The sequence below is a fragment of the Corvus hawaiiensis genome, chromosome 4 (assembly GCF_020740725.1).
Source record: "Corvus hawaiiensis isolate bCorHaw1 chromosome 4, bCorHaw1.pri.cur, whole genome shotgun sequence".
Taxonomy (NCBI): Eukaryota; Metazoa; Chordata; class Aves; order Passeriformes; family Corvidae; genus Corvus; species Corvus hawaiiensis.
The window spans coordinates 64525362-64544361 of record NC_063216.1 but is presented as its reverse complement, the minus strand read 5'-3'; the positions used below and the strand labels follow the sequence as shown (position 1 = coordinate 64544361).

General features: G+C 44.0%; 1 protein-coding gene across 3 annotated transcripts in view; it reads left to right on the top strand.

The window, feature by feature from the left end:
- GRAMD4 (GRAM domain containing 4) overlaps nucleotides 1-19000 on the top strand; it is a 78112-nt gene that overhangs the window by 1941 nt on the left and 57171 nt on the right. For 2 of the 3 annotated variants that reach the window (XM_048300004.1, XM_048300005.1), the window contains exon 2: nucleotides 5909-5991. The exons of the other annotated variant lie outside the window; for it this stretch is intronic. In XM_048300004.1, coding sequence (XP_048155961.1) covers nucleotides 5918-5991 — 74 coding nt within the window. In that variant the 5' untranslated portion in view covers nucleotides 5909-5917. The remainder of the gene's footprint in view (nucleotides 1-5908; nucleotides 5992-19000) is intronic. 3 annotated transcript variants of the gene reach the window in all.

Below are 19000 nucleotides of genomic sequence, written 5' to 3'. Positions count from 1 at the left end.
AGCCATGTCGTGCATCCAGCTCTGCAGGTAAGCTCTTGGAGCTGGTTTTGGGCAGTGGTAGGTGGGACTAACCTCAGTTCAAGTATCAGACTGATGGGTTTGGTTTTGCTTTTTTTCTCGCTTAACCGTGGCACTATTGAGACCTGATCTGCTCAGCATGTCCTTGGTCAGGGAGTGGCTCTCAAGTGGCCTGGGGTTGGCTGCTGCTGTTTGGATGTATGTGTGCCACTCCTTGGCATGGTACAGCTTCTGCTCTGGGTGAAGGCATCACACAGGCTTTGACCTCCTGCCTGATCTGTTGCCAGCATCGCTGTATCCTGGTGACCTGACATCAGTACCTGTGAGGGTGGGAGGAATTAAGGGCAGCAGCTGGGAAAAGCCTGTCCTGGCTCTGCTCTTTTGTGGGACCCAGTTTCAAAGAGACTGATAGAAGGGAGATGGCAACTGAGGAGGCAGAATCAGGGGGCTGACTGGCACCCCTGCTGTCTTCTCGGCTGGAAACTAATTCCTAGTGATTTACAGCAGAAACTGTTTCCTGGCCCTACCCCTTCTCTTCCTGTGAGTGATATTGAAAGCTTATAGGAATAGAAGTTCATTGTAAGAATGAATGTCTGGGAAAGTATTGCATGCCAGAGAGATTCAGTGTTGTTTGAGACCTGGGAAAAAAACCAAACCAGCTGGAATACTTTATTTTGGTAAGGGAACCTTTGCAGTGTCTGAGAAGTGATTAGTGCTGTTGTTAAAGGTCAGGTATAGATCCTGGGTGTGAGGCATTGTCTGTGGATACATACAGAGTACATACATGTGATACTACATATATGTGGTGTGTCTTCAGCATCATTCTGATACTTGAGTATTCAATCCTTAATACAGAGACTTCAAAGCTAGGGAGAAGCATTAACTGTTTTACCCTCAAAGCGATGACAGATCTGTTGGAAGAATAACAAAGATCCCATTTCTCTTTATTTTGTCTGCTGAAAATTCGTATTTTATTTTTTGACTGGATCACCACCAAATCTGTGTTTTGTGTAACATATGGTCCCATTAACAATTTTACAGTGAATAATTTTTTATTTAAGGAGTAATAGATCACATTTCCTGATGTTTTTATAGGTCTGGGTAATAAATACTGTTCAGGAAGGGTTGAGTCAAGGGCAATATATACCTCGCTGACTTTTCTGGGTTAAAGCTGTTTAGCTATTCAATGGCTTGTCATGGTCCCTTCCTCCCTCTCATTACCCCCAGTATTTATCAGGCTTAGCAGCGATACTCTCTAATTTCAAAGTCCTCAAAACCCTGGCTATAACCAAAATACTCCAGTATTATGTGCAGAAAACTCTGTCATCTTGAGTTGGAGGCTCTCTTGTCCAAACATGACTGTGTCAGGCCCAAATAAAGTACACAATTTTCTAGCTTTATCCTGTAACACTGGTTCTATTTCTTTCCTACATAGATTTTTCTCAGCTAAATAATATCTGCGTGGCAGCATCCATGCTAGGAGGAGAGATCACTTTCTCTAATGTGTTATTTTTATGACACAGAGTTTGATCAGAGGGAAAGCTTTTGACAGTAAGTGCTTAATCAGGGTTTTTCAAAACAGATTTTCTCTCTCCCCACTGCCCTTAACCTCGCAGGTTAATCCATGAAATAATCCATGCACAGAAATTCAGACAACAAATGTAGTGCTTCAGTCATAATCTTGGGTGCTTTGAGGTTTTTATGTGTTTTGGTCTTTGAAGTTTCTGAACATGCAAGTTTCCTCTTTGTACCTTGTGTTCATTGCCATTGCTATAGGATACACGTTCACAAACCAAAGAAATTAGGCCTTTTCCTAGAGGTCAGAATTTACTAAAACAGTTACAGTTTAGTTGTGAATTCCCCTTAAAATTTAATGACTTAGTGCTGCTTTTTGTTATGACATAAGAAAATGAAGTAAGGAGTCTTTGAAGCTACTTCAGACTTCATAAATATTAACAGGCTCTGCAGTCTTCAGAGAGAGTAAGTTCTGGATGTTTTTCTTCACCTTAATAGTACGGTTTCATTTGCACAGTAAATCTTCTTGTCTTGACTAAACTGAAAGAGCAGTTATCAGATGCAAATCAGAAATATTGTATTTGTGGGTGGGAGCACTCTTGCTGTGTTTCCTCTACTCTCTTAAACACCCAATCCCTTCTCCTGGTGCATGCTCTGGGAGCAGTAAATTTAATTCCATGGCTTACAAGACCAGATCTTCTGAGGTGTTTAAGTGATTGAAAATGCAGGGTTTTTTGCTTCTGAAAATAATGGAAGGTAAAGATTCACAACTTATTCACTTGCATTGAAAAATCCTTTCTATTTGCATCTTGGGTCACTATATATGTTTAATATTTGTCTGTGTTAATGAGGAAAAAAACCTCACTGGTAGTGTTCTCTAAACATGCCTTGAGAATACTTAAAATTGTCTCTAAGTTTAAAAACCAATTTGCATTTTAATAGAAACTGAAATTCCATTTAGTTGCAGCTTCTTACAAATCCCAGGTTAATGCAGAAAGTTTTTTGTGATGGTCTGTAAATATGGGAAATTATAAGAGAGAATTGAGTTGTGAGCTGTAAAACCTGCCTGCAGAAGCACATGTCAGAACAAAGGAGCGCATGGCAGCACAGAGAGGCTTGTCTCCACCAGACCCTGGGGGGAGGAGGTGTCACGCGGCAGACCCCTACAGAGAGGAGCCTTCCAGGAGCTGACAGATGAGTGAACAGCAAGTGACCACCCCATAGAAAGACATTTAGGAAGCATGTTGCTGATGTGGCAACATGGGATAGGTCACGCCATATAAGGAAATGCTGTGCCTTAGAAAAGTGAATAAAACCAACTCACTCCTTTGAATGAATGATTCAGATTCCCTGCTGGTCTGTGTCCAAGATTCAGTCGGTGACAAATGGTGCCCCGTGTGAGGAATTTATTATATGCCTATCTGTGAGTCTGTTGGTGAGCCCCATGGGACTTGACGTGCTGCTGCAAGAAGCAGGAATGCTGGCCAGCGATAATCCCTACAAGTTGTAGGTGAGCCATGGGGGACGTAGGGGATGGAGCATCCCAGGAACATTACATCCTAGAGATGTTAAAACAGATTTTAAAGAAACGTGGCAGGAAAGTTGAGTCTACAGATTTGAACAGACTCTTGTTCTGGGTGAAGAACTGGGATTCAACTTCAGATAGTATTTTTAATCCTCAGACATGGGATGCTTTAGAGGACGCATTGTGGAACCGAACTATGTGTGGCGACACGGTGCTGACAGAGCTTTTGTGTCCGTGGAGGACAGTGTGCAAGGCGCTCATAGTGCATGTGGCACCGAGAGACCGGACAAAGAAAGCCGCTTGTGCCACCCCAGCAGCCGTGCCGAGCCCTTCTGCGCCACCAGCAAGTGACCGTAAGTCTGTCAGGGCTGTAGGAGGAGAACCAGAAGATGGCCCCTCGTCGCCCGACCCATTTGACCCTGGAGGGAAGCCAGACGGTACCGTAAAGCTCGCGCGGCCCCGCGCCATGCGGCATCAGCTGGAGCCGGGTCGCAGCGAGTGGCTGGAGCTGGCGGGGAGCGTGTTCCCTCTCCGTTTGCCTTCTGTGAGAGTGCAGTGGTGGTGGCAGACATGGCGAGGGGAGAATGTGTGGTGCCGCGCTGGCGAGCCCATGGCAGAGCCGCGTGGCGTCGGCGAGCCCATGGCGGCGAGCCTATGGCAGTGAGCACATGGCAGAGCCACGCGGCGCTGGTGAGCACATGGCGGCGAGCCTATGGCAGCGAGCACATGGCAGAGCCATGCAGCACCAGCGAGCCTATGGCAGCAAGCACATGGAAAAGCCATGCGGCGCTGGCGAGCCTACGGCAGTGAGCATGTGGCAGAGCCGCGCAGCGCTGGTGAGCACATGGCGGCGAGCCTATGGCAGCGAGCACGTGGCGGAGCCGCACGGCGCCGGTGAGCCTATGGCAGTGAGCACGTGGTGGAGCCACGCGGCACTGGTGAGCACATGGTGGCGAGCCTATGGCAGCGAGCACACGGCAGAGCCGCGTGGCGCCGGTGAGCACATGGCGGTGAGCCTATGGCAGCGAGCACACGGCAGAGCCGCGTGGCGCCGGTGAGCACATGGCGGCGAGCCTATGGCAGTGAGCACACGGCAGAGCCGCGTGGCGCCGGTGAGCACATGGCGGTGAGCCTATGGCAGCGAGCACATGGCAGAGCCGCGTGGCGCCGGTGAGCCTATGGCAGCGAGCACATGGCAGTGCTGCGCGGCGCCGACGAGCCTATGGCAGCGAGCACGTGGCAAAGCCATGCTGCAGCCACACCTGGCGGCCACCCCCATGCCGCAGACGGGTGGGATCAGCGGCACTGAGAGCCGGCGGGGCCGCAGCTCCATTTAGCTCATGGCGAAGGCTGCCAGCGGCTGTCTGCATGTGAGAGGTGAAGAGGTGAGCCAGCAGGGCCTGCGTGGCCGCCTGACCCACTACAGCCAAGGCTCCCATTCCCTGCGGACTCTTGGGAGCTGGTACTGTACTAGAAAAAAGGACTAAGTGGACCAATAGTCCCTTCCCCAGGGGTGGGGAGGCTGCAGCATACAGCATTTTGCACCAGCATGTGCGGGAATGGCTGCAGGCTAAGCGTACCCTTCCTGCATCTAGTCCACAGAACTCTTCTGTTTTCATTATTCAAAATGTTGACCCTATCTCAAAGATTGCTTTTTGTGATGGATAATAATTATAATTTATAAGCTATTTTTTTATGCAAGAATTAGGCTCGTTACCTTTTGAAACCACTTAGAGAGTTAATGTTATTATAATTGTAATTTTCCAAGACCTAGATTTATATATTCTGTGAAACAATGAAGTATTTAAGCAGTTGATGATATTATCTTGCTTATTTTCACTTGATGCACACTTGTTGTTGTATTAGATGTATTATTTTACCGTTCATAGTAAGAAGACTGCATGTTATGTTACATATTTTCCTGAATTTGGTAAGTTGAAAGATGTTCGTGTTACGTATTGTTAGAACAGAAAAGGGGGAATGCAGAGATGGGGTGTGCCCCCCATGAAAGACTGTAAAAAGTTTACATGTTCTTAATTTTTCAGTTGCATTCAGAATGATAATAATAAAGTTTTTAAGCGATTTTATAAGTATTTTAGAGAAACCCTCTCAGTCAAAGCTTAAGGCTCTGGCCAAACCCTAGCCCTGGCTGACTAGGGATTTATACCATCAGATCCAAGTGTTTCTGCTCTAAAAGTGTAATCAAGTCATTTTGACTTACTAATTTGATCTTACAAAAGCTGGACCCTCTTTCAAAGTAAACTTAAAAGTCTTCCCTAGAAAAGACTTTCTAAGTCTTCACTGTGAAACAGGACCTTCCAGCAGTTGCAGACTCTGAGTGATGGTAAAAGTTGTAGACAACTTTACATTGTTTCTCAAAGTTCTATCTGTTCAAAAACTGTCATAATTCTTATTTGTATAAAACAGAAAAGGGGGAACTATGGGGAATTATAAGAGAGAATTAGGTTGTGAGCTGTAAAACCTACCTGCAAAGGCACATGGCAGAACAAAGGAGCACATGGCAGCACAGAGAGGCTTGTCTCCACTGGGCCCTGGGGAGAGGAGGTGTCACACGGCAGACCCCAACAAAGTGTGTTGCTGATGTGGCAACACGGGATAGGTCACGCCATATAAGGAAATACTGTGCCTTGGAAAAGTGCATAAAACCAACTCACTCGTTTGAATGAACGATTCAGATTCCCTGCTGGTCTGGGTTTGTCATTCAATCGCTGACATGTGAAGAACACTTTACCTGTAGATACACTTTACATGAAGTTTGATGTATTCTTTTAAAACTTGTTCTAGGTATCTCATCAGTAACTGAAGAGAACTCATCTTTTTATTTCACAGAATCATGGAATGATTGAGGTTAAAACGGACCTCTGGAGGTACCTGATCCAACCCCTAGTTCAAGCAGAGCCACCTAAAAGCAGGTTGGTCAGTGATGACTCCAGATGGCTTTTGAGTATCTCCGAGGATGGAGACTTCACAACCTTTCTGGGCAGCCTGTGCAAGTTGTCAGTCACCACCACAGTAAAAAAAGTGTTTCCTGATGTTCAGAGAGAACTTCTGTGTTTCAGTTACCTCTGCTGCTGTCACTGGGCACCGCTGAGCAGAGCCTGGCTCTGTCCTCTCTGCACCCTCCTTTCAGTTGTTTATGTACATGTATAAAATCCTCCCCTTGAGCCTTCTCTTCTCCAGGCTGAACAGTCACAGCTCTCCCAGCCTCCCCTCACAGGAGAGATGCTCCAATCCCTCTGCTGGACTATCTGCAGTATGTCCGTATATCTCTTGTACTGGGGCCCTCACAACTGGGCATAATACTCCAGATGGGGCCTCGTATTTCCCAGTATGCCTTAAACATAAGAAACTTCTAAAATAAATTGCGCATACTTTTTTTAGCACGCACGTCCAAGAGGTCACTTTGGTGCTGTAAATCACTGATGCAACTTCTAAGTAGTTTTGCTCTTCCACAGGAGCTAATGTCCCTTGTTTAAAACACTTCAGCATTTTCCTGATCCCGTCAGTGCAGGCTTTGGCAACTCTTTTGACCTGTGATTAAAGGATTTATGACTAGGTTTGCTGGCTACACATGCCTAATAAGCGTAACCATTGGATGCTGAGTCACATGGGGACGTGTGTTTTTGGGGTGTGTTGACACAGACTCCTGTCTGAAGCAGAGCTCATTGCAGCTTATAGTGAATGTGTGCTTACATTTGTGAGGGCACATTCCTGCTGTGGGCTGGTTTGGTTCTCCAGCAGCCACCCTTGTACTCTTTTGGGGTTGACCTGCCTGGCCTGTGGCACCTTCTGCATTCCTGCATTTCCCTGGAGAAGAGCCTGGAGGTGAGCAGCTGTCTGTAGACTAAACAGGGAAGTTTGGATGCTTTGTGCGTATATGGGTAATTCTGTAGTTGATGTTAAATACAGAATTTGTAAACAGGGGTTTTATTTTTAGGTCAACAGGGTTTCTATTTTTAGGTGAACACTTCTAGGTGCAGAATAAAGATGTTAGCGTAATGCTGCTAACACTGGTCATGGACAGGAGGGAGAGAGGAGAGCAAGAAAAAGGCATAAAGCAAAAAGTATCACTTTATCCTTGGGTTTTGCATCAAATTCCTTGAGGGGGGACACTAATTTCTTTACCATTAAATGTCCCCTCCTGTTGATGTAGGTATGTATAGTTGGTTAAGGTAGGATTTTTTTGAAGGTTCTTAAAGAGTATAGCAAAATCACGTGGTAAAAGCGGTTGGCAGTTGCTTGCTTTCACTATGTCCAAATACAATGGTTAATAGGCACCTTTCAATTTTTCTTAGTATCCTCCAAAAAGTAACTGCACAACATGAGAGGTCTGTACTTACCTTAATTGGAAAGATCAAAACCATACACTTCATGCTGGCCTGATGTATGCAATTAGTGACTGAGTGCAGTTAGTTTCTAGCTGCTAAAACTGTCTTATGAGACCTCTTGACAGGACTATCAGCAGTTTGTATTAGTATCTAGCATTACTAATGCTTGGCATTTTACCATGTTGTAAAAGCCACTTGTTCCTTCAATATTCATTTCAGGTATCAGGGTTACTTACATACAGAACACACCAAATTCACTGGTTTGGAAACGAACCAATTTTCAGAGACTGAAAATTAGTACCAGGTTTTTCGGTGAAGGATACACAAGCATCTTTAGATGCTCTCAAGGCAGGGTTTAATTCATAAACTAAAATTTATCATTAGCTTAAATTTTGAAAAGTGACTTCTTCAAGTTAGAAACGTGTATGAAAAAGAGGACTTCTTAAGAGAATTTCAGCTTTAGAGGTACCTTCAGAAAAAAGTCCTCCAGCCTCTCATTATGTATTTTGCTATCTGAGGCTCCACATTCCTTCTATGTTTGGAAAATGGTTTGCATGTTTTTCTTTCCTTCCCTCTGCATCTCTTCTCTGCATTCCCAGGTGTGCACAATAACTGTGGTTTAAAATACCTTGCTGCACTTCTCAAGGTATAGAAGTGTATTGTAATTCCTGGAGAGATGTGGCAGGGCTTCAGAGAAGTGTGTGGATTTCTAACTGTCAGCAGTTTTTCAGCAGTGTCACAGCCATAGGGGTGGGGAAACATGGGGTGTCTGGAGAAGGATCTCTTAAAATGTAGAGGTTTTTTGGACTTCACCATGCTGCTGCATTACAAGTATGATGAGGATATGGGTTTTTTCCATGTTGTTTTTTAGAGCCAGGTGATGTCTGTAGCTGTACAGCTTCAGGGACCCACCTAGTTATGTTAGGACCGATGGTGCCTAAGCCCTGTAATTTACTCCAGATCAGAATCCAGGGAACTGTAGGGTTGTGTGCTTTGCGTAAAGCTGCTTCCCTAGACACTTCTGTAGTAGTGGGACCACTACCAGTATCAGATTTTGTTCCAGGGCTAACCCAGAAAATTGGTGAGTTTATGCTTTCTGGGTTGTCTGGAGAGAACAGGATGTCCAGTTTGAACCTTAGAGATCTCAGCATCAGAGAGCAGTCTGAAAATATCTATAACCCCATATTGGGAGTGAAGGAAACAGTAGCCTGGGCTCCTGAGCATTTTGGAAAATGCACAACTATTGCAACAAGATACTGTGTTGGAACAGGAGAAAAAATAGCGTTTTAAGCACCCAAAGATGAAATGCTGTGTACCTTGGATGTGATATTCCTTGCAGTTGCCTGACCCCTGAGGACCACGACTTTTACCTGATTCAAATCAAGCTGCAAGATCATCTGTAATGCACGGTCCTATCTCTGAACTCATTTTTGTGTTAGGGGCTTTTTTCATCTTTTCTCTTGCTCACCTTTTGCCTTGTGAGAGAGGGAGTGATGTCGAAGGAGTTGCCTGCGTGTACCTTGCTGTCTCTAGCTGTGATGTTGGGTTCCCAGCAGCTGCCATCCTGTTTGTGTGGGGCAAAGACAACTGTGAAATGTGAAACTTGGGAGCAGCAAAACATCCAAAGCATCCTCATGGGACTTACACTAGGGTGTCTTTGGACTGATGTGATCATCAGATAGTAGTGAAAACCAGCTCTGTAGACTACTAAGTCTTGCATCACCCTGCAAGGATCATTTCATTGGAAGGAGTAGGAAAAAGGACAATCTGTCTGAATATATTCTTTATGTAATCTGACTTTTCAAAGCATTAAACCAGTTGCAGGTGTTACTACGGTTAGGTTAAGTTTATAATTCTTTGAACTTCTGCATTGCTTTTATCCAAGATCTCACACTCCTTTTAAAAGCTAACCTACAAAGTAACCCAAAAGATACCTCCAAGTGTCCGAGATCACTTTTTGTACAAAATTGTAGTGCACCTTGGTTTTGTGTAAAACCCTGTATGGTCTCAGCAGCTCTGTGGGATCACTCGTGGTTGTGCAGTAGGAATGCCCTTCCCAAGAAGCCATGGAGAGTGTGATTGAACACCTTGGTCCTTTAAGAGAACTGCCAGCTGCTACAAGGTGCTGTGCTTGCAAGATTTTCTTCAGATGTAAGAGCTTCCAGGAAACCTGCAGTAATTAAAACTAATGTCAAGAGTTTTCAAAATACTGCAGAAATGAGAATTCTGTTCTCTTCCAGATTATCTGGAGCAAGCCCTTTTTTATTTGGAAGAAATGTTCTGAATACAAAAGCTTTTGATACTTAAGAAGGGTCTTGGCCTATCTTGCAAAACTTTGCCTTCTCTCCCTGGCGGAGTTGCTTATGGGACTGATGACTGTACATGCATTCAACAGCTCTTTTTCAGCCAAAGTGGGATAAGTTCTGACTTCTCCAGAAAACTATATTAGGGAATATTTTTACAGCAAATACACTTTTTGTAAAGCTACTTCTGCTTCTTTCGTATTTCTTCCAGTAGCAATCTTTCCTCAGTTTGAGGGCTCTGCCAACAAAGATTTCCTCTAATGCTGGATCACTTATCCCTCTATGACAACATATTGAAAATAAATGAAGCACAAATACCATTTCTTGGAATGTTTTACAGGAGGAATGTGGATCTTACTTTGTTTAGCATTTTGAATTTGCCTGGTGAATGAAGCTCTCTGGCCCTTGCAGTCCTCTGTTAAAAGAGAGCAGGGACAGTATCTGCTTTTTGAGTATGAAACAATGACCGACATTTTCAGTCTGGTTTTCCTGGTGCAGTGCAAGCCTAGCTTTGTCCAGTGTCTGCTTTGAGTTTCATACAGCTAACCTGGTTTGAGACACTATGGGTTCTATTCAAAGCTCATTTTGTGTTTTGTTGTTAATACTTTGAAATTGCATAACTCTTTTTTTCTTTAGCAATAAGCTTTAAGTATTAAGCTGTTGTCTGTGACTCATTAGTCTGTTGTTGGTGACAGTTTATTGTCTTTGTTAAATCATGGAAAATCCTTCCATGCAGTTTGTATTCCTTATTGTCTGAAGGAAACTACAGCTGTTTGTTTTACCCTGAAGGAGGCTTTCTTCTCAGCTGACTAAAAGTTCAGAATAACATCTGAGAGCTAATATAAAAATACAGCAGACCTCATTCATTGAACAAAAAATTTTGTGCGTGTATTTAACTGTTGAACAGTTGTGTTAGATGAGTTTTGAAAACACTGCATAGACTGACACAAAAACCAATGTCTGTTTCCTTGCTTTTTTTACTTCTCATTTCAAAAGCTCCAGCTGAACCAAGTATTGGTAGTTACACAGAGTGATGTCTTCTAGAACCTTTTTAATCAGTGGTTTAGTTGCTATGAGTTAATACTGCATTGTTGTAAAAGTCAGGAGAGAAGTCGGTTAAAGACACATACACTTACTGGGAACACTAGGAAGGGGTTTGACCTTGACGATGACTGAATGACCACAGATTGCTCATAATCTGAAATGGGAGATGGGAAACTGTGTTTAGGAAACAGATGCACTGCTGATGTTTCTGAACCACGGAGGAAGAACCAGACAGCAGCTCTTGAGGTAGATTAGCTAAAAGCATGCAGGTTTTCTTTCTTACAAGTTGACAATTGGAATAGCTTCTTTTTCTTTTTAAATAAGGACTAACTAGAAGATTCAACTTATAAAGTAAGAGTTGTTTTGGATAACTAGCAATGTGATTATAGTGCAGTGTGTGCCCTTGTGTAAGAATGCCAGCATGAAGTGGTCTGACCTCTTCTGTAGCCTCGTTAACTACATACCAGATCCAAAGAGTTTTTTTTCTGTACCTATGTGAGCTCTTGGTCAAAGTTATTAGTGTTGGTTATACACAAATCAGACCCAGCTTTCTGATCCTAATGTCACTGATTCCTGGGGACTCAGAAACCTTCACACTTACTAGAAAACAGTCTTCTAATTCAGAAAAACTTGCTTTCAAGTCTCTGGATGGTGTGCCTGCCTTTTCTGAAGGAGGGGTTTTAGTAGGGAGTGGTTTTTATTTTGCCTGTTGCTATACATCTGTTGAAAAGCCTGATGCCCTTGCTATGCTGTGGGGCATCAAAGTTGAGTGCAGCAGTTGAAAGCTAGAACAGTCCCTGGTTAAAACTGCTGTTTAGTTTCTGAAGCTTTTGTACTATCCAATAAATAGAATGATTTGGCAGGAGTATCAGTAGGAGATGAACTATTCTTTCATTGTGTTTTTACAGCTTTTCTTTTCACCCTAAAGACAGGTGCTCCCTGTTGCTTGTCAACTCATCTTCCAAGACTTAGGTGGTGTTTAGAGCAGACTCCCTTTACAGCCATCCAAGTCCCTGCTCGAGTTTAGTTCGTCTGCCTTGATCCTGCAGCTGGATGGAGGCTCCAGATGTCTACAACAAAGAAAGCAAAAGATACCATCTTTCTTTTCCTTTTTTTTCCTTCACCAAACTTGATGTTTTGTAATTTGCTTTTGGGCATCTTTTTCCCTGGAGATCCCTAAAATATTGAAGAATAATGTGATGTACATTTTTTTTCTTTTCCTTTTTTTTTTTTTTTTAAACTTCTATGCCAATTAGGTAAGCAAATCAGAGGTTAGTGGGACTTCAGTGCTTGCTGGTGGTTCCATCATATTCTGCAGTCTTGAGTATACTTCCAGCATTAATGCAGAAAGTCTCAGAATTCCAAGTTTCCGCGACTTTGAGAGACTGTATCTGTTAAAACATTTGTGTAGTATAAACAAAAGTCTAGATATTCCTAAACTGAAATTTTGAACCTGACTTGTAATTCAACTTTTGGGATTCTTTTTGAAAAGTGAAATCTATGGTTTAGGTTTTAAAATTCCAAGATTTAAATATGTGGATATTATTTAAGTAATGGGGAATAAGTTAGAGCTGGAAGAAATCCCAGTTAAGAAACTGACAGAAGTGCCGAAGATGTCGTACTCTGCCTTCATTTATGCTCCATCCCCCACATTCTTCAGGGAGTTTTCATGAGGTCTTTTGGAGGTCTGTGGGTGGTCTCTGGGCTTCAGCTGGTGACGTGGCCTCTCAGTTTTAACATGAGGCACCACTGGCTTCTCTCTGGCTTTGATTGGGAAAAACCCACTGTGGTGATGCGATACCTTTATTGTATTTTTATATAAGTTTTCTGTACCCCAGTGGTTCATCCCTACCTTCCCCACTCCTATTCCCAGTTGGTTTGCCCCAGACCCAAGCCGCTCCCCCGGTGCTCCCACATGGTTGTTCTCCTCCCCTTGTTCTGGCTCTTTCCCTATCAATCACCCAAACCCCTCCTGTTGTTCCCGAAGGTTCGGTGTCCATCATCTGAAACCTCCCAATTTACCCTTATATGGTCCCCATCAATCCCCCGAGACCCTACCCCTCTAGATACCTCCCCCTTTGGAAATCCCCTAAACCTCGATGCCCCATTGGGGCATGTGATCCCTTCCCCTCCTCCCCTTGGGGCTATTGGCCCAAGGAAATGTCTATCCTCATCCATATCCCTCCCTTAGAGATTTCTATTGGTCCCCACTTAAGCCATCCCCATTGTACCACCTCCCTTTAAAAGAGGTTCCCTGGAGCTACTCGAGGCTTGTCTCCTGTGGGTTGCCTCCAATAAACTTGGATTATTCTGTGTGGCAAGCCTCCTTGCTACTTTTTATCCTCTCCCTAGTCGGGACTGCTGACAGCCACTGTGCCTGGAGCTTCAGCTCCCCCGGGCAGAGCTGAACTCCCGAGGAGCAGCTTTAAAGCCGAGAGCCTCCAGCTGCTCCCCACTCCTGTTGCACACCGCAGGAGCTAGCCTGGGCAGTGGTCAGTGGCGGTCATAGCGACAACCCACCATTTCTTCGGAGTGGTTGGGTGAAGAAAGGCAGGATCTCTTCAGAAGTCTCCTTTGTGGACTGAGGAAGCTTTGAAATGGGCACAGCTGAAGTGGCTTTATGGTGGCACGTGGGTGGGTGCAAGGACTATGGCTCCCTGCTCGTTGCTTCCCCAGCCCAGACATGACTGCTTGGAAAGATACACTGTGTGTACATGGCTCTTTGTCTCAGTACTTTGACCTTTGGACCTTTATCATTGCCAGCTGAAGTGTCAGCATGGCATAAATAAGTCAGATCAAGTAGTGTAATTCTGGCCCTCATCCCAGCCTTAGAGGCAGATGTAAATGCCATCCTCTAGCTGGCTTTTAACTTGTTTCGTCTAACTGAAATGATGACTGATGTAATCTTATTTCTTCTCCCTTACTTTCTTCACTTTGTTACTAAACTTTCTCCTGCTATCTTTGTGTTAATTTAAATCTATTTTGAGTCTGAGGGCTCATCAGCCATGTGCCAGGTTGCTATTTGCTGTCATTTGGTTTGGATTATCTTAGCAGCCTGACAGGCTGCTGGTGTATCTGTGACATTTTGAGACAAGAAAGTACTTTTTTTTTTTTTGTAATAGAGCATGCAAAAAGTATGGTAATTTAGAATGCTTTTACAGGCTTGGTTAATAAACCAAAAAGCTGATACATGAAATGCAAACACCATTGGATTCATATGTTACCCTGTGGTGGTGTCAGTAGGTTAGCACGCTGAGTCTCTGAAGTGATGTTCTTCTTACAGCTTCCTCTATGACTTGACAGAACCTATCAGCTGGCCAGTTTGAATATGGACAATTCTTTAAGCCACTTAAAATTGTGACTGGCTCTGTGATCCACACTTAAGAATAGGCAAACTCCCCCCAGCTCTCTGTCTCGTTTCCAGTGCTGGGACAGGTGGCTGCAGGCCCCGTGTGGGGGCCAGCGGGCCCGGCCAGGCCCTGCTCGGGCCAGGCTGGGCCGGGCCACGGCCATCCTGGAGCCGACGGGCCTGTTCCCCCCACTGCCTGCTGTGGGCAGCCGGAGCGGTCAGTTCCCCCCCCTCCACTTCGATAAGTGACATTCCAGCTGCAAGGCCAAGGTGAGATTAACCCTTTTATTGCTGTGAAGAGCTGAAAACCTGAGGGAGGAGAAAGAGGAGATGCTTAAAGCTGAAATTCTGTTGTGAAGCTATGATATATCAGAGTACCCGTTGTAATTTCATGAAGATATGGGGGGTGGAGTGTTCAACTCGTAAGCAAAAGCACCTGTGCTGAGATAGGCAGATGCTGAAGCAGCTGTAATCTCATGAGAAGTTTGAACAGGGAGAGATGGAAGTGATGAGGACTTTTGCTCCAAATGGGAAAGGAGAAAACCTCAGTTCCTAGAGATGCTCCCAGAGATAGTCCTAAAGATGAAGATGATGAAGACCCTTTGCTCCCAGGGAAGGAGAAGGGCCTCTGGTTTTGTTTCTGAATGGCTCAACCTTAAAATTGTACCCCAAAAAACTTCCAAGAGTGGACCCTCGAAAGCAGTTGCAGGAAAAGCTGCGAGTCAGGGGAGGGGACTCGCATGTGAGCAGAGAGACCTCTTCCTAAATGGACTGAACAATATTTGGAAGTGGGCGGCTGTCTTGTTGTGATAATGTTTTCATAGCACGAGCCAGAAGAGATTTCTCTTTCTAAATGGACTGAACAAGATTATTATGGTAGTGGTAAACAGACTGAACATCTTAAGGGTTGTCTTTTCTCATTGTCAGTGGGAGAAGGGAGGAAGGTGGGGGGAGGAGGAGAGTTCTGAAGGTGTGGTATAATTTTTTTTTTCCCTCTTTTAGGTCTGTTAATAAACTTCTTTATATTCTTTCAAGTTTGGTGCCTGCTTTGCGTTTCTCCTAATTCTTATCTCACAGAAGGTAAACAGTAATGAGTATTTTGGGCCAAACCACTACATTAAATTGGTGTTTCTGCCCGGTTACAAACCCAACCTGCTACAGGTGGCCAAGGGGGCTTCTCCCAGGATACTTGTTCTGTTATGTTAATCTATCCCAGTTTGGATTCCCTGGTTGGCTGTCAGCCTCTACCCCTCGTCACTCCCCCAGAGCTGCCCCACTGGTCCCTGTTCCCTAATCCTGCCTTTTCCCCGCCCCCAGATAAAACTGTGATTTTCGGGATCATGTTGGTATTTGCCTCTGCACCCTTTGACAGTGTAGCAGCAATAAATGCTCTTGCTGGAATGCACGCAAATGCCCTTCTCGACTCTTTGCTACCGACTGTAGCACTGAACCCACCCGTGCGTCTGTGGGGGCATGTGGGACCCTACGGAGCCGGGCAGGGACGGTATTATTACCCCATGTTTGGGATCAAAAGGACCGATCTGGCAGAGATATTTTGTTTGCCTTTTCCATGTGTCCAGTACATCTCATGTTGAAACCTGCTGGAAAACTTGCTAATACAACTGTTTCAAGAGAAGAGCTGGCTTCTCTTGGGAGAAATGCCCCTTAGCATATGTGTATACTTTGGTGGTGATGCCAACAGCAGACTCTCCCTTTGCAGGGAGAAAGAGAGCTGGGTTTGTTGATATACCCTGCTTTATTTAAAGATTTGCTCTAATATAATCTTGTTCCAGTTGTTTGAAGCAGCTTCTGAAGTGTAGTTGTTAACTCCTGTGCATAACTTTTTGTCATCTGCAGTTATGAGGCAATAGAATATAAGAAGCACCATTAAAATATTAATTTTTTTACAAATATGACCGAATTAGTAAGAACTGGGCAAGCTTATGGTAATAACCTTAGCTGTTTGGTTTATTATTAGGAAGAGGCTTTGCATCTTCTTTACAGACTTACATAAAGCATAATCTCTGTGTTTCCTTGAAATTATGGACTTTTTCTTTGTTTTTTTTTTGACTCTATGCGTGCTTTAAGGAAGCCTCAAAATTGCTCATAGAATGTGGCCTCTTATCTCCATCTTTTGTCCCTTATCTCCGTCCTGTGTCCGCTCTTCATGTAGCCATCTGTGTGTGCCAGGCTGCTGAAGATGGGGAGCCGAGCTGCTCTGTGTGTGTGTGTGTGAAAATGAGTGGGTTATGATTGCTGGCCAGAGCTCGTTTCCATCAGTGATGAATGTCTTGAGTGAGGAGTTATTTTGTTTTTGTTTGCAAAATGAAATAGGTTTTGTCAACTAATAAAATTAGGGAGAAAATACAAGAATGCGTGGGAAACTTGAGTAATGTCTTTCTTTTTTTTTATCCTTTTCCCTCCCTCCCTTCTCCATCATTCTTTCTGAGGTTATTTTACTTCCTCATAGGCTGTGGTCCCTATCTGTAACTGTTGGTGGGGTGAGGGGATGTACTTTGCTCAGCCTCACCTTCATACTTCTCCATCAGCTGCCTACTTAACTCTCACTACTGCTAAGTATGCATGGCAGCCTTTTCCTGGGTTAGACTGGTGTCCATCTTCAATCCTCTACTTAGAGCAGTTAGGGGTATCACCCACAGTGGCTTTTTTAACAGCAGTTGATACTACGGGCAGAGGTTGTTGTGAAAGAGCGCAGAGGAGATACCCAGACAACAGCTGCTTCTTGGAAGAATCAGATTTAATAGCAAAGATTTCTACTTAGTTTTGCTGTCCAAAGCATGTTAAAATCAACATGTGAAATGAAAGATCTGCAGTTATAGCAAAAGACCCAAGCAGTTTACTGAACAAAAGAGCTAACTTGCAGGATCCTTAGGGATCTAGTTCTCACAGGACTGTGCCCTCTGCTCCCTGGTATGGCTACACTAGCTGGTTTTTGTTTTTTTAATTTAGGATTTCTATTGTAAGCATGGGGACAAAGAGCAGATATTGTGCCTATGGTGGGAATGATGCAGTTTGAAATGTGAGAGAATGGGGGTTTGCTCCTGTAAGGAAGATTACCTTGAACAGCAGGTCCATTCAGTCTGGAGCCTGCCATTCCACTGTGTTAATTATTTAAAAAGTAATTGCAACTCAGATATCAAAACCCTATTTTGGGTACAGTGATTTTTTTTCTTTTTACAGCAAATGTAACAGCAGTGCAATGGGACTAAAAAGATGAGTTGCCCCCAGAAGAAATGCAGGAGGGGTCTGTGATAACTAGAGACCAAGTTTGGTGCTTTCCTGTGTCACACAACTTCCTCTGCTATTTCCTAACTCTTCTACGTGGAGTAAAATATCTCTGTCATCTTTTGACAAGCTGTGTGGGTGGAATGAAGGAGGCTCTTTTCCAGAGTGCTGCTTTCCAGCAGAGCTGCTGTCAGTCTGGTGGGAACTTGACCTTGACTTTTTTATTCTGTGGTAAGATTTCAGGAATAGTTTACATGGCTTTTACAAATGGCTGTGTAGTACAGACAGTGCCAGAAATTAAGCTGATGCCTGAAGCCAGACTTACTGTTTCTCTGTATAAAACTTGCTGTTTCTCTTTTACTGTTTCATTTAACTTACTCTGATAAATCCCGTCTCTGTGTGTTGTGCGTGTCCTTTTACACATTATTCGTGCCAGTTTTTACACAATATTTTATACCCCTTAATTTAGAGGTTGATATGATGAGTAATTATAACACTGCAAACTTGCATAATCCATGGAGTGTTTTTGCCTTTCTTCCGCCTTCCTCTCTTGTGTACTTGTAGCACCAGCTTCAGAAGCATTTTCAGGTTTTTGTTGGGAGAAAGGGAGAAGGAATAGAATGAACAGCAGCTCTGCTTCTTGCATGGAAATATCTATGATTTGGGGATTATACACATTCTTTGTAAGATCAGAGCCAGTATATAGGAAGGAAATGAAAGATTCTGAATTATAGTGGTGGTTGCAATTGGCATGTGCTAGCTATGTCTTTCTAGTTCTTCATGGAACAGAAATGGTGTACTTAACCACAAGGGGAGAAGTTAAAAATCTTTAATGCATTAACATTATTTTTATGACTGCATGGCAGTTGGAGAGCTAGTGGTGTTTGGTAAAATGCTCAGTTCTTTTCCTCGGCCATGTCTGTCTTGGGTTTTTTAGTCAGCATAACCTGATTTTTTTGCAACATGCACATTTCAGAAGGTTAATGAATTCTCAGATCAGCAGTCGGATAGTTAAAGCTTGCAGAAACAAGTTACAGAGTGCTGTACACAAAATTACTGCATCTTGGGAATCTTTCACGGAACACTTGCATCCGAATGGTTTCGTGTTAACTGGATACTCACACAGTTCTAATGTCGGCTTCTACTGAATTGTCTCCCTAAATTGAGGGAAGACCTCTCAAAATAGGCCCTCTTGCTGTACTCTGGCCCTTAGTCTTGTTCTCAGTGAGGTACCCTGATAGGTGAATGATTTGGGAAGTATGAACCTGGCCCTGTGGTTGTTTAGTGTCACAAAAGTAGGGGGTTCATTTTATCGCTGCACATGTAACACAGCAGTTGTAGGTCTGTGGTCTTTTGCCTGTTAGCTTGAGTAATTCCTTCTGTATGGCCTTGCCAGAAGTGAAATTGTAATGCACAGGAGCCTTGGCCCTGTGGCTCGGGGGAAGTGTTACTCAGAGGTGCGAGGTGCAGAGGTTGGTGAGGGCTGGGGCAGGCTTCTCTTCAGCACGGGGTTGTGTGCTCTCAGCTGTGCTCGTGGGTGTACATGCACAGCCGAGATTGGTCAGGCTGTGGTCGTCAGCTGTGAGCTGTGTCCTGCTTCACATGGTACGTCTTTATTTATAGACACAACAAACAAAAAGGAATGCACAGA